The following is a 13,760-nucleotide window of genomic DNA, read 5'->3' on the forward strand; positions in this document are numbered from 1 at the left end:
TATCTTTTATGATTATGAATGATGTCAGTACTTGACTAGATCTGAAAGGCAATTAATTAGTCAAGGCCATAAAATGACCCATAAAAGATGTTTGTACACTGTTGTGAGCTGCCATAAAGATGAAACGTTTTGATCTTAAAGACAAATAGCAGTGCAGTAAGATTAAAAAAAAAAACTTTGCTTGACTATATCATCTTTGGCCAGAACACTGCTCCAATGTTCAATAAAGGAACTTTGAGCTCTGTATCACCAGTATAAATCTCAAAATAGTCACACCATAATATCTATGAGGAAAGGTGTATGTCTTCTAAACATTATCCACAATAAAGTGTGATAAATTAAGTTTAAAAGGTCATCATGTATTATTTTATGCTAAGAGTCTGCTGTCTGTTCACCATACAAAGGCCTTCCAGGCACGCACTGGCCCTTATAGTGCTGTAAATCAAGAAGAGGGTGCATAGGGTAACAAGGTCAACAACACCCACCCACAAATTTGTGTATGCAGACTGATGTGCACATGTGCATGTACATAACACACGCGTTTGTTTGACCACTCACTTTCTAACAATGACACTGATGCAGTCACTTGATTTTCTCACCTCTATTGTGTATTGTATCAACTATAACTGACCAACCAGCATTTTATACATCACACCAGTTGTTGGCACTGGCATCTGTGCTCATCTAATGTTAATGTAGAATCGCACGCCAATGACGACAGTAGATGTCATCCATTTTAAGTGGGCCTGGAGTGAAGAAGTTAATGATCGAATAATTAGGTAATACTGTACATTTTTGAGAGGTCTTCGCTAAGGATGATTCTTCAGCTGTGTTATTGAACATTTTGACAATCAGTATTTTTACATAGTATTTTAATATCTTCTAAGACTGTATATAAGGTGTATACAGTACTATAAGTGATGCATTCTGTAGGAAATAAACACAGAAAAAAGCTGCATCTGATGGAGTCTTCAAATTGGAGCAGCCTTTGTGTACCATTATGATGTTGTAAACCCTCAAAGGGTGCAGCCTCTGAATTGGGACAAATTTAGTCCATTCAACCCTTGAATCTAGTAAACAACCTTGAACTAGAATATGGACAAAACACAAGAAGTCGAAACAGAATGAATGAATGAATGAATGAATGCAGTGTTTTGTGAACTTGAATACCTGTTTTTGTCTCATATTTCAACTGAATTTATACAACGTGTTGTAGCAGGTGTACTGCTAGTGGGATAATGAGAATTGTGATTAGCCTCCACAGTCAGACTTGAACATAAGAGAAAGGTTATGCTGAGACAATCTATAGAGCACCCCTCTGTCTCTACTCACGTTTCTTCTGGCCTTCTCGACTTCTATTACCATGACACACTTGATCAGTCGCTTATGTAATGGCTCCTGTAAGGAAAACCTAGAGATTAACAAACTGCCGTTACACTGCCATACTGAGTGGCTTAGAATTTGTACAAATCACAAAAAAAGCAAGTGAAGAAAGTTTTACGATGAACGTGGGGATCAAGTAATGTTCCTCCTGGGCAAAGCCTTCTGTTTATCTGACCCATCCACCACCCGTAACACCACATGGACTTTCTCTCTATATTTAGGTATCACCACATTCCCTTCTTTATTTTACTTTTGCACTGGGCTACATTCGTCTGTTGATTGCGGTTCATACTTTCAGACAAACTGCTTTAAAATTCAGAATGTTCATACAGTGAATGAGTTTTGACATCATTTGTAATGTCCTAAAAAATAAAAAATAAAATCACATCACAAATCCTGTATATGTTCCTAGCATGTTTTTGCTTGAGGAGCACGGTTACTGTTATGGGGTCATTTAATATTAAACCGTAACGATACGTGAAATTAAATGATCGTTAGCTCTTTTACATTTTGTTGGATGTTAGTTAGCAGGATTATACAAAGAAGAAGATTGTGGATGCATTTAACAAATTACAATTTTGGTGTAAATTCAAATTTAAGGGAATGTATTTAAAATTTACTTACATACTTACTATCTTCTAAATGAAACATTTCACCTTCAACCGGAGGGGTACGATTTATAGGTTTTAGTGTACAGTATCGTATGTGCAAGTAGTAGTTAACTAGCTAACAAAACCAAACAATCTTACTGTAGCACTTCACAAGCACTCTTTTATTTTGAATTTAAATTGTGTGTGGTCTTCTCTCCTCAGAACATCCTCACTTCCTCCCCTCGACTGGCCGCTGCCAAGTCAGTTCGGCCAGTATGAATTGAAGATTGAGGTGCAACCCAAAGCGCACCATCGAGCCCATTACGAGACCGAGGGCAGCAGAGGAGCTGTCAAAGCGGCGTCGAGTGGCCATCCCATTGTCAAGGTATCACATTTTGGCATTTAACACCTTGACACCAGCATATTGTTGCAAGCTCTATTAGTGCTAAACTAAGGCCTTAACCCTTGGTTTAAGGCTTAAACCAATGTGAAGCATACAATTTGAAAGCCACATAGCCAAGTGTTCAACTCTTGTACCCTTAACAGCTCAAGTAGTTCACAAAAAAAAGAAAAGAGAAACAGACCGAGCCAAAATTAGTTGCAGAATTCAGCAGCCAGTTCCTCAGAGTCAGACTGTTTCACAACTTTTCAGGGATTTCCTTCCGCATTTGATACACAGTGTGCTTTCACCACAAGCGTAGAAGCCCCTCCTTGCACTTGGAATACTCTTCATAGTTGAAGTGCAGATGCCAGTAACTGATAATGTTTTGAAACAATTTTTACTGCCTCCAACATCCTGGTGTTGCTTTAGTAGTTATTACCAGATCACTTGACTGTTGTACGTATAGCTGCTCTAATCTGGGGCAGCATGATGGAAAACTGGTTAGCATGTCTGCCTTCCTCTGTGGAGTTTGCATGTTCTATCTGTGCTCATGTGGGCCTTCTCCGGGCACTTCGTTCACCTCCTACAGTCTAAATACATGGTAGGTATATTGGACACTCCAAACTGCCCTTAGGTGTGATTGGTTGTGAATGATTGTTTGTCTCTGTGTGCCCTGTAACTGGCTGGCAACCAGTTGAGGGTGTCCCTCACCTACTTCCCAAAGACAGGTGGGATAGGCATCAGCAAGCCTGCGGCTCTAGTGAGGATAAGTGGCTATAGAAAACGGATGTCTGGATGCTTTAATCTGCCAATAAGCTTTTACAGAGTGGTTGTATTTTTGTTTCTCTCTTGAGATTAAAGTAGAACCTATTCTGAACTCTTAACAATGGCTGAATTCCATTTAACAGTGTGCAAGTGTGTAAGCGATTCAGCCATTGTTAGGGGTGTGGGAATCGGAAGTAGAAAAAGCATTAACTCTTGTCTTCTAGGTTTTTTTTTTATGTGAAACACACTGGGCAGATCAAGCCTTGTTGGCTCTAAATTTGTCAAGGGAAGACTAGTGTTTTGATGTTACATCAATGATAGTTTACTTGTTGAACAGTTAAGAATGCATTAATGGCATATATTCATGGGTAATAAATATTGACACCAGCGTCATTTCTATACAACTGCTGTAAATGGTTAGAATACATAAAGGTAGAAAGTGGCCAAGGTTTGAATGGCCTTAAAATTGATTTCAAAACCAAGAAAAATCTGAGGTTGGATCACATTTTTGTGGTTTCTCTGTTTTTGGTATTTCTTTTGTTTTGTCATTTGTTAGCTACCAGCCTTTTAAAAGTTCAGATATGTGTTAATTATGCAGTTCAAGTACAAGATAGAACAGTAAAACCAGGTTTCAAGGTTATAGCCAAGTTTCAGTTGGAAAGTTCGAACAGCTGTTGGCATGAACTCTCTTGAAAAGAACCCGGAAGACCAAAGCCTTGCCGCTCAAGAAACGACCTCTGTCTGTTCTCACAGTCAGTCAGGCAGGCAGGCTCCCCCTAGGCTGATTATTAACCATTTCAACCTCAGCGTGACCAAGATTCTATCCTCCCATATGTGACAATGCATAATTCAGCGGGCAAAGTTTGTCAACCAAGCTTTGCTGCACGCTTGCCCTGATTTCTCGTCATTTGTTTGGGTATTGCTGTTGCCTATTTAGTTTTATACCAGTATTAGAGAAGCTATTTTTAAATGTATTACTATATATTATGTATTTTTTGTTACTGTCGTTTGAACATTTTAAAGGTATTACTTTTGAGTTACCTTGCCCAAAAAAAAACAAAAAAAAACAACTGGAATTCTATTACAAAATATTCCAATTGATGGCACAGCACTTCCAAAACCAGACTTTATAAATGATGCTAATCTTCACACAACATACTGCCACTGAACATGTATATTTTATTCTGTAAGCAAACATTAACTATTTGGTTTTTATCTATGTCGCATATAGTCCAGAAGATGTACGAACAGGTCTTTTTGTCAAATAATCTTTGTGTTAAATTTTTGGTTCTAATCAAGAAAATAAGAAAAACATAAAATGATGAAATGTAATATTTGACAAATGTTACAGTTACCCTAATACAGTGTGTACTCAACATTAAATATCACCAGTCATTGGAGCCGATAATGTTAAACTTAAAAGTCCAAGTCACAGCAAAGAGGCGCTAATCTTTGTAGACAGTTAATGAAATCACATGTGATCTTAAAATCTTGGTTGAGTAGTTTTCATAGAACACTGTTTAAGATTGAATAAAGACTTGACTAAAACATGAAATCTCATAAATATTTGTTCCTACAATTGTCTTCGCATTTTTAATAGACCAAAACTTCAAATTAAGGATCTGCTTTATTATTAGAACTTGCCGTTCCAGTTTTGTAATGTTTACTAAACATCTCATGTGCCATAATTCATCTTCACCATAACGCAATGTCATAATCATGTGACATCATTTCTGTTATCCCCAAAACACACGCCATATTCGGACAGGTCAGTTAAGAATGCTCAGTTAGGAAGTCTCAAAAGGCAATAAAGAGTTAACTTCAGGTTATCTGACCCACTCCACTGGTCGCAAGAGGGTCAGAGCACATAAGAGTGTAAACAACCTTGTACATATCACGTTTCCCAGGTGCACTGAAGGTGCAGATAGTGCTATTCCCCGAGGCACAACAACACGTGTGCCAGCAAAATCTGATCACAGTTATCCAGCCGCATCTGAATGCTATTAAGGAATAATTTATGTAAAAGATAAAATTGATGAGTTACAAAGAGGATGATACCATGCTGGATTTTTTTTTTTTTTTTTTGCTTTGCATATTGTCTTGTCATCATATTTCACACACAAACCACTGTGGAGTACTCTAGAAGCAACACCAGCAGCAGCCTTGTGTTACAGATTCCCAACTCTCATACCTGTGAGCTCTGTACTATATTCTCTGTGGAGCTTGACTCCAGTGGTGTGATGTCACCCAGTGACGCCATGGCTGCCATATGGGCATGGCCGCGACTTCCTTTTGTGACTATGCTGCGCACCGCTGAGCTGCTGCATCAACAGAAAAACAAGGACTTAGAAAAGGGACTGTGGGGTATGTGTCTTTATCACCTACGTTGTAGTTTTTTCAGTACTTGTTTGAGCACTGTTTTTACAAGAGGGCTAGCTTAACAAAACTAGATAAATGTTGAATAATAGTGCATAATAAGTTAGAACGGTGGATTTTTGGAGTAGCATCAGACCACAATGAAGCATACCCCCAGATCCTCAAGAACAGGCCAAAGCTACAGGTGGCAGATATGGGAGCATGCAATAATTACTTCTTCATATCAGACTGCCCTGTGATCGACTGGGATCCAGTCTAATCTGTATTCCCACTTTTGTTTGAAGTCAGGTGGGACAGGTTTCAGTGAACTGCCATCCTAATATGCACACGTAGTACAGGAATTAAATGAATGAATGAATGAATGAATGAATGAATGAATGAATGGATGGATGGATGGATGGATGGATGGATGGATGGATGGATGGATGGACGGACGGACGGACGGAGGCAAAGTGAGTAAAGGAGTTTTCATTTTAAAGTCCAGTTTTTAAATCCAAACCAATTTTCCTATTCAGCAACTTTTTTTTAAACACCCCTTGCAAGAAATGGTATAATAACCATCTTTAATGATAGTTGAACAACCGTAATTCTCCCTCTAGTTTAAAATCAACAGTTGTTTTCCTTTTATCAGACAGTGAGAGACTTAAAAAAAAAATAATTCAAAATAAAAACTTGAAACTTCTAAGAGGTTTTACCTGACTTGTTTCAGCGATATTTTTCGGCATCTTCAGAGTGTCACATATTTTTTTGAATTTTAAAATTTATACATCTCTCATTGGCTAATAAAATGGAAAACAACAGTTCAACTTTATTGATGATAACTCTTGAGAGGTGGAGGTTATGCTTAAGCCACAATATGTATATGCACCTTATACCAACAGACCAAAATGCTGCTTGCTGGCACATATACTGTATATACTTTAATTTTTGGCTTGCTCACATGTTACAAAAAACTCCTTCTAAAGCGTATTTTTAAAAACACCACAGAGATCCGGCAGAGATGGCTGCTTTGATGTACAAACTATTTGATACTGATGTGTTTTCAATTCATTATAACGTTACATAAAAATTTTTGACAGACCTGATTCAAGGTACTGTTTTTTGAGGATCTACTATTGTTATAAGCTTTTTTTTTTTTTACTTATAGTGTAGTGCACGTTGGGCCTTGTTTATGTAGTTTTTTTTTTTTTTAACTAAAGACAACTGCAGACAAAACAGTAAGTGTGTAAGCAATTAAAAAAAAATAGTAAGATTTCCATCCTGTCATATAGACTTGCTCTAATAATGTTTAACACCAGATTTTTCATAGAATGATACTTTACAGAATGTCCATGTCTGCGCCTGACTGACTGTGGCTGTGTTAGCCATTCCTCAGGGGCTAGCCACAGATCATAATCGGTACACCTGTTGCTAGGAGACATATAAGTCCAAAGCCTCTCTGGCTGGCTGAGGTATCCTTGTGCGTATTTAACCAGCTTAATTGAGTGCTGCTGCGCCCACACAAATACAAGGGGCACTTTGGTAATACCTGCTGGGCCGAGGATGGAGGCAAGCAGATAAAAGACAAAGGGTGACCATTATGACGAAAGAACTTTCAATTTATTTGTATTAGTACAGAGCATAATTAGCCGGTCGCCTCACAAGGTTGAAAAAAAAATTGCTAGACTAAAATGAAACCTCCAACGTCAAATATAATCGCTTCTAGGACCGACTACGTGACTGACTAATTCTGACTATGTGGTCATGTCCCAAAATCTTCCCCAGAATGATTAAAATAACTAATGTTTAAGATAAGCACTAAATAGTGAAGTTAAATAAAGCTAAAAGGAAATGACTCAGCCATGAGTGAGGGAAAGGGGTGGTTCCTAAAGACAATTTCTACAACTGGAGAAGTAATTGTAATTATGATTATGAATAATTGGCAAAGGTACATCATGTAATCATCATCAACTATTATGACACCGAGTTTTTTCGCCTCAACACTAAACACAATTGACTTTGTAGTATTGATTCCATTCTTCGTAGTCCTGATACCAAATTATAAAGGACTTAGCATATTGAGCACCCAATACAGAGACTTGTCTTTCCAAGGTCCTCATCATTGGATATTGCAAAAAATGTCAAAGTGATTCAGTGCAGCAGATTTTGTGAGGAAATATGAAGAAATTTCTCCACTGAATTTTGATAGAACTCCAAATTCTATGACTTTAGGGATAATTGCCTATAAAATAGAGGACTTTTTATGTCTGTGCATTTTGACTTTGAATACAAACCCCTCAAACTATTCTGGTAGATTTTGAGTGATTGTTTTGATTCCTCTGCTTGTTCTGCAGCACATTTATTTGTATGTGAGGGCTTCCTCAATAAACTGGCTTATAGAAAACAAGTTGGAGCTTTTCACTTAACTTGCTGTTTGCTGCTTTGCCACCGAGCTTTATTTGAGATAAAACATGGTGGAAGTTGTTCCTTGTAATCAGGCTTAGTGCGCAGCAAGGAAGCAAGTCACAAGGAGAATGAGTTTCATAGAAAGGTCGGGGGAGGATAAAATGGGAAACAGGAAGGAGTAAGCGCAGACCCGTCCTCCAAGGCCATATACAGCTTTGATGCAGTATACAGTAAATGCTTGTGCGTGTGTGTGCACATGTATTGACCTTGTTTAAACAAACAGTCAACTGGCCCCTTGGCTCCTTCTGCCCTCCCAAGCGTGCTGGGCAAACAGTACGTCTGAGATCAAAACAGTTCATATGCATGATTAAAAAAACAGCAAAGTAAAGCAGCTCAGTGTTTTAAGTAACATATAATTTGCAACTACCATACAATTTTAAAGCGATGTCACCACGGTTTATTACTAACCATTCAACCACCCATCCATTTTATATAGCACTTGTCCTCATTAGGGTCATGGTTGAGCTGGAGCCTATCATGGATGATTGGGAAAGAAGTGGGGTATCAGGATAACCTGGAGTGGTTGTCTAAATGGTCCCTGCGATTAGCTAACAAACAAGCATTCACATTCACACCTATGAACAATTTGGACCCAGAAGAGGGCAAGACATAAGAGTGGAAAAGAAAAATGTCTTTATACACAAACATCCAAATTAACCTTAGCTATCATAGGAAACAATACTCAGAAACTAGACTGAGAAAACTGACTCAAAAACTTGACTGAAAGAAACTAGAAAGACCGCTCAATTGAGTTAGACGTCTATTAAACTGCCCTTGAAAAGTAATCTGACAGTTTTATGCAACAGTTAGCTGCTGCTAGCACTGCTAGCACCTTGTGCTGCTCACCGGTGCTAGCTACTAAAGCTAGAGCTGCCGCTAATTGCTGGCAAGTGCCATTTAATACAATGTCGTGGTAACTAAGTCTGTTTTAAGCATTCTTAATTACCGCAATTAGCAAATAAACTTGATTTCAGGAGAACATAGTGTTGTTGATGTCAGTGATGGGACAAGTCAGATGTTGCGCTGCGGCACACTGCCAAGATATACTTCAAGTCTAGTGTACTAGGGCATTGATGTCCATATGTTATTTGGGAAAGTAAGGTTTATTTTGAAGTAGGTCTTGTCACTGCGTTGTTTTGTTCTTTCATGCATAACAAATACTTTTTGCTGCAGGTAGCTTGACGTCTTCCTGACAACATACGCTAAAGAAACAGTAGTCAAATTTCACCCTTGAAATCTGCTATTGTGGACATCATCACAGGATTCATTTTGGTCATGACTTACAAACACTTCTGTGTTGGCAAAAAAAACCCTAAGAAAATCAAAATACACTAGTCTCTCGAGAACTGCTGAAGTCTATCCTGACCAATCTTGAACAGTCTTGAGCTTGATAAAAATGACCTTCATTATTGTGCTTGTTTACACATTTGTCACTTGCGAGCACACACATACTAAACCTGACTATTAACCCCTGAATGACCACCATCGACACTAAAGTCAACTCCCCTCCCCTTTCCCTCTCCAGCATAAGTAGAAGAGCAGCAGCTTATGTGCGTATGAAGCCCCCTCACTCACTCACATACATACGCACACACACATACTCGATTGCATACACAAAAAGTCTCACCATGGCAACAGTGCAGCAACACAGGGAAACAACTTAGCAGAGTCAGGCGCTGGATGTAAGAAAGTGTCGAGTTACGGCCTGAGCTGAGGTGGATGGTGACAAGAGACTTGTGACAAGAGTCAGGAAGCAAAATCGGAATAGCAGAGTGTTGAGGACTTGTAAACAACAAATTAAATAGTGAACCACCCACCTGTTTTGATCAGTATTTTCAATTTAGACCTACAAAAGGATCAAAACATGGATCAATGACAGGCTGAGCAGTATAGATGGATAGATGGACCTATGCTTCGAAGAATTAGAACAAACTGCCATTATGACTGCTTTCTTTTTAAAGTACCACAAGTATACATGCCTTCAAATAAAACATGATTCTGTTTCAATTGGAATTCCAAGTTCAATGACCTTCTAAAGCCTTCAAGTTTGACTAACTCATACACGTAAATGGAAATCCATTTTGTGTCTAGGCTGGGTATTACCTTGAACACATCCTTGCTGCATGTACGATTTCATGTTTACACGCCGCGTTGGAAGATGTTTGTGCCCCTGAGCTTGTTGCCCTTATTACTGGACCAGTGGAACAGATGAAGGCCAAAAATAAATGGGAACTTTATTTAGTGGGAGCTGGATATGTAACTGTATCCAGCTGTTTTATTTTAGGGAAGCGGGTTCATCCCCAGCACAAATCCAGTCTAGCCAGAAGCAGCAGCAGCGGTTACTGTTGGTTGGTGGCATTTACTAAAGAAGTTATCATTCTTTCATATCCAGTTTCTTGCTTATCCACCAGCAAAGTCCATACAGTTTGCTGTGGACAGCCACAGAAGATGACTTGAAAGTGGATAGACCACCCTCCTGCGGTATTTCACACTCAGCACAGATTTAGGGGGTGACTCCGGAATGTGAGACAAGTCAAGAGTGCATGTGGTGTGTTTTTTCTTGTTGCGAAGCATCTTCAACCAGGACCCTGCTTTTATACCTCTATGTGTTAACCCCCTCCCCCAAAAACACTCCACCGTCATCCATCTTTTGTTGTTTCATAAACACATTGTGTTCAAGCCGCTAGTGGCAGATGACTTGCACAAGGTCTAAAATTAACACAGGCTATGTCCAAACTAGGGTAGATTTTCCATTTGGCGCATAAATATCTGAAGGCAAATGTTTGTACTAAAATAGTCCATGTCATAAAAGACGTTGTAGAGTGACCACGTTTGATGTCATTTACAGGCTGTTACAATTTGATACACGCATCAACACACCAGCAAAGTGTAACTGTCTCTTGCGGGTTTTTTGGCACTGATTATACTTTGGGACCCAATCGAGTTTTACACAGTCCGAAGTTTGTCACTGGCCACCAGTTAATCAATAGTGCCAAATTTTGCAACAAGAATATGACTGAAGTGCCATTGTGTCTGATGGTGCACTCTTGTGACTCTTCCATATTATTATTATTATTATTATTTTTTTTTTTACGGAAAAGCAGCAGTACTTTCTCCTTGCCTGAACCAACCCACTTTTTCCCTGTTAAGTTGTTTTTCTTAATGTGGCTTTACCCTTACGGGCGACGCAACCGCGCTTGAGCTCTTGTTGTTAAAGTAAATGTTATTCTTCAAACTACCCCCGCTTTATGGCTCACGTGTTTATTTTATGTTAACAGAGACGTTTTTGTGGCTCCCGGCGACTGATATTTGAAACACCCTTGCATTTTCAAAACTAATTCTAATTATTGAATCAAAGAGAGAGTAAATTGAAAATAATCAGCTTTTAAGAAACAGTTGCACTTTGGGTTGAACAACATTTGTGTGGCGAGTTTTAAGCGTCGCTGTGACATGAAAGGAGCCATTTTCATGGCCTTCTTATCAGGGTTTCCTGCTTGCTTAGAAAGAAACCCGGGCTTGTTAAGTGTGTATTTGGTAACACTCCATACCAAATCGAAAACAAATAAATTAAAGCTGCTAGGAGCGATGAATGGACCTGCACTCCCATGCAGCCATTACACTTACAATGGTGGATGATGGAATTCCAGGCTTCCGGAGCATAGTGTGTATAACATTCACCCAGTAGTGAGCCCATATGGATGTGAGACTATCACACACAAGATGTTTTATGACATTGTGAAAAAGTTGAGTTTTTACAATTTTGCGTTTCATCCCAAATTTGGAGGTCATGCTTCAACATAAAAAAAAAAAAAATGGAACGATCAGTCAAATTGAGTGGCAATCCGACAAACTGTCAAGGCTTGGATGATGTCTTTGAAGGACTCGTGAAAATGACTAACAGGGCTCTAAGACTAAAGCGGCTTTAACCCAAACAGCCCAACCCTTTACAGACATGGATTTTTTTTAGACTTTGTTGTAGGTCTACTTAACGTGCAACATGGCAAATGGCCGCCATCTTTGAGGAATAAACAATCAAAAAAAAATCATTAAGATTCAAGAGTTTTATTGTCATATGCATAGAAATACTACAAAATTATATTCTTATTCTCTTCACTTCCCTGAGTAGGCTACATGTATCTTCCGTAATTTTTTCACGAATGGACAATATGGCGGACGAACTATTGCTTATGGACGTTCCCTGGTAAAAACACCTTTATGATTCGTTTGAAAAGTGATACCGTGATCTAAATACCGTAAAAAAACTCCTGGTGAGCACCGTTTTGGGGAGGGATGAGGAATCTGTTTAAAAACACTTGGAAGAATTTAGATGATTTGAATCCACAAATTTGACCTTGGGGTATTTGGAATATAAATATCGTGTCATTTACATTCATGGACCATTCAGACTGGGTTGCAGAATGACCTATTAGCTTGTTACTAGCATGATTTATGTTTGACTCTTAAAATCTAAGATCAGCCGAAGATGAGCCCATTACTGGTTATTACATTTCAAGTGCCAAAGACTGCATTTTGCAACAGGGAATGGATTCTCTTTTTTGAATGCTACACAAGATTTTACTTTTATTTTATCGGTGTCTGCTTGCCCGTTTTCTGTAAGGCTCGAATGGATTTAGATTAAACTTAGCATCCGCCTAATTGAATAGTCAGTTATGTTTATCCTATTATGCTTCCACTGTTGAACACAGAAAAAAGAATTTCTGAAGTACACAAAATATGTATAATCACTTGGGTCTTTCCTTCACAGTGAAGCCGGGGGCATGGAAATTCGTAGATCAAACTCTTTGCAAATTAACTGATTGAAGTGGCTCCTAATAAAAAAAGATCAACAGAGGTTTTGCGGTATATTTCCTGTTGACCAATACTAACTGGACTTAACGCAAATCCGTTTGAACTTAAAATATCATCGCTTTGGGGTAAAGATAACATTGTGCTTTGATTTGCATTACATTTTCTGGTTGTGGTTCGTTTCTTTTATAAGCAATGATAATTTGGGAGATTCCTTCATAAATAGCATGTTATTTCTAACAAAGAGTAGTTCAACAAATTGTATAACAGAAAGACTGAATGCAGCGAGCAACTGGAATGCTGCAGTAAATTGTACACTGTGGAGTGTGGCGCTGCAGTGCTCAACGCTAAAGGCACAGCAACAGCACAAGTTAACGTTAGCATCTGTATTTATAGCGGTGACTGACCAGAAGTGGTTTATGCCACCCAAATGGTTTAGACTACTGACTGCATTTGCCAGTAAAAAGGGTCCTATGTAGCCAGTAGAGGTAGGCCAAGCTGAGTAGTAAACATGCAGTTTAAAAGGTGCACAAGAAGCATAAATAATGAAAGTGATTCGTTTCTCTGAGCATACCTTTGAATTCTAAGTCCTAATATTTTGGTTGTGATAACGAATTATCTTTTGCTGGATGCCATTCTCATAGGTCAATGAGGTTTAAGGCATGATTGTGACTATTCACACAAGCCTTTTCACTCAGGTTGGTTTTGGAACAGCATGTGACATATCCCACTTGCTCTCCTTCCAGTTACCACAATATTGGACGGAGTGTTGATGCGGTGGCGTGTGACGCAAAGCTTAGAAGAAGATGGGGTCAGTACCCAGCTGCAGCATGGTTGAGGCTTGGCAATTCCTAAGGTGCAAACAGCACTGAAAGACCTTGTTCTCCTCTGTGAGCCTCGAACAGTGCGCCTCCATCTAAGCTGGGGTTATGCGCGAGGTGGGCTATGAGGGCAGTACGGGCAAATGTGAGCGGGGGTGCCATCCTGCCGTCACAGATTCTGCCAAGCACAAC

At 39.0% G+C, this 13,760-nt stretch overlaps 1 protein-coding gene and 1 long non-coding RNA gene across 2 annotated transcripts in view; one reads left to right on the forward strand and one right to left on the reverse strand.

The window, feature by feature from the left end:
- The window catches only part of LOC148424532 (uncharacterized), a 57,110-nt gene that overhangs the window by 22,169 nt on the left and 21,181 nt on the right, over window positions 1–13,760 (reverse strand). Inside the window, exon 2 of the long non-coding RNA XR_015865319.1 lies at window positions 1,333–1,398. This is a non-coding gene — a long non-coding RNA (uncharacterized LOC148424532). The remainder of the gene's footprint in view (window positions 1–1,332; window positions 1,399–13,760) is intronic.
- Window positions 1–13,760, forward strand: part of nfatc3a (nuclear factor of activated T cells 3a) — a 51,933-nt gene that overhangs the window by 17,721 nt on the left and 20,452 nt on the right. Inside the window, exon 3 of the mRNA XM_088412588.1 lies at window positions 2,196–2,358. Within this exon, the coding sequence (XP_088268714.1) occupies window positions 2,196–2,358 (163 nt within the window). The remainder of the gene's footprint in view (window positions 1–2,195; window positions 2,359–13,760) is intronic.

This window comes from Hippichthys cyanospilos, chromosome 4, assembly GCF_059441005.1.
Source record: "Hippichthys cyanospilos isolate Australia breed blue-spotted pipefish chromosome 4, RoL_Hcya_1.0, whole genome shotgun sequence".
In the NCBI taxonomy this organism is placed as follows: domain Eukaryota; kingdom Metazoa; phylum Chordata; class Actinopteri; order Syngnathiformes; family Syngnathidae; genus Hippichthys; species Hippichthys cyanospilos.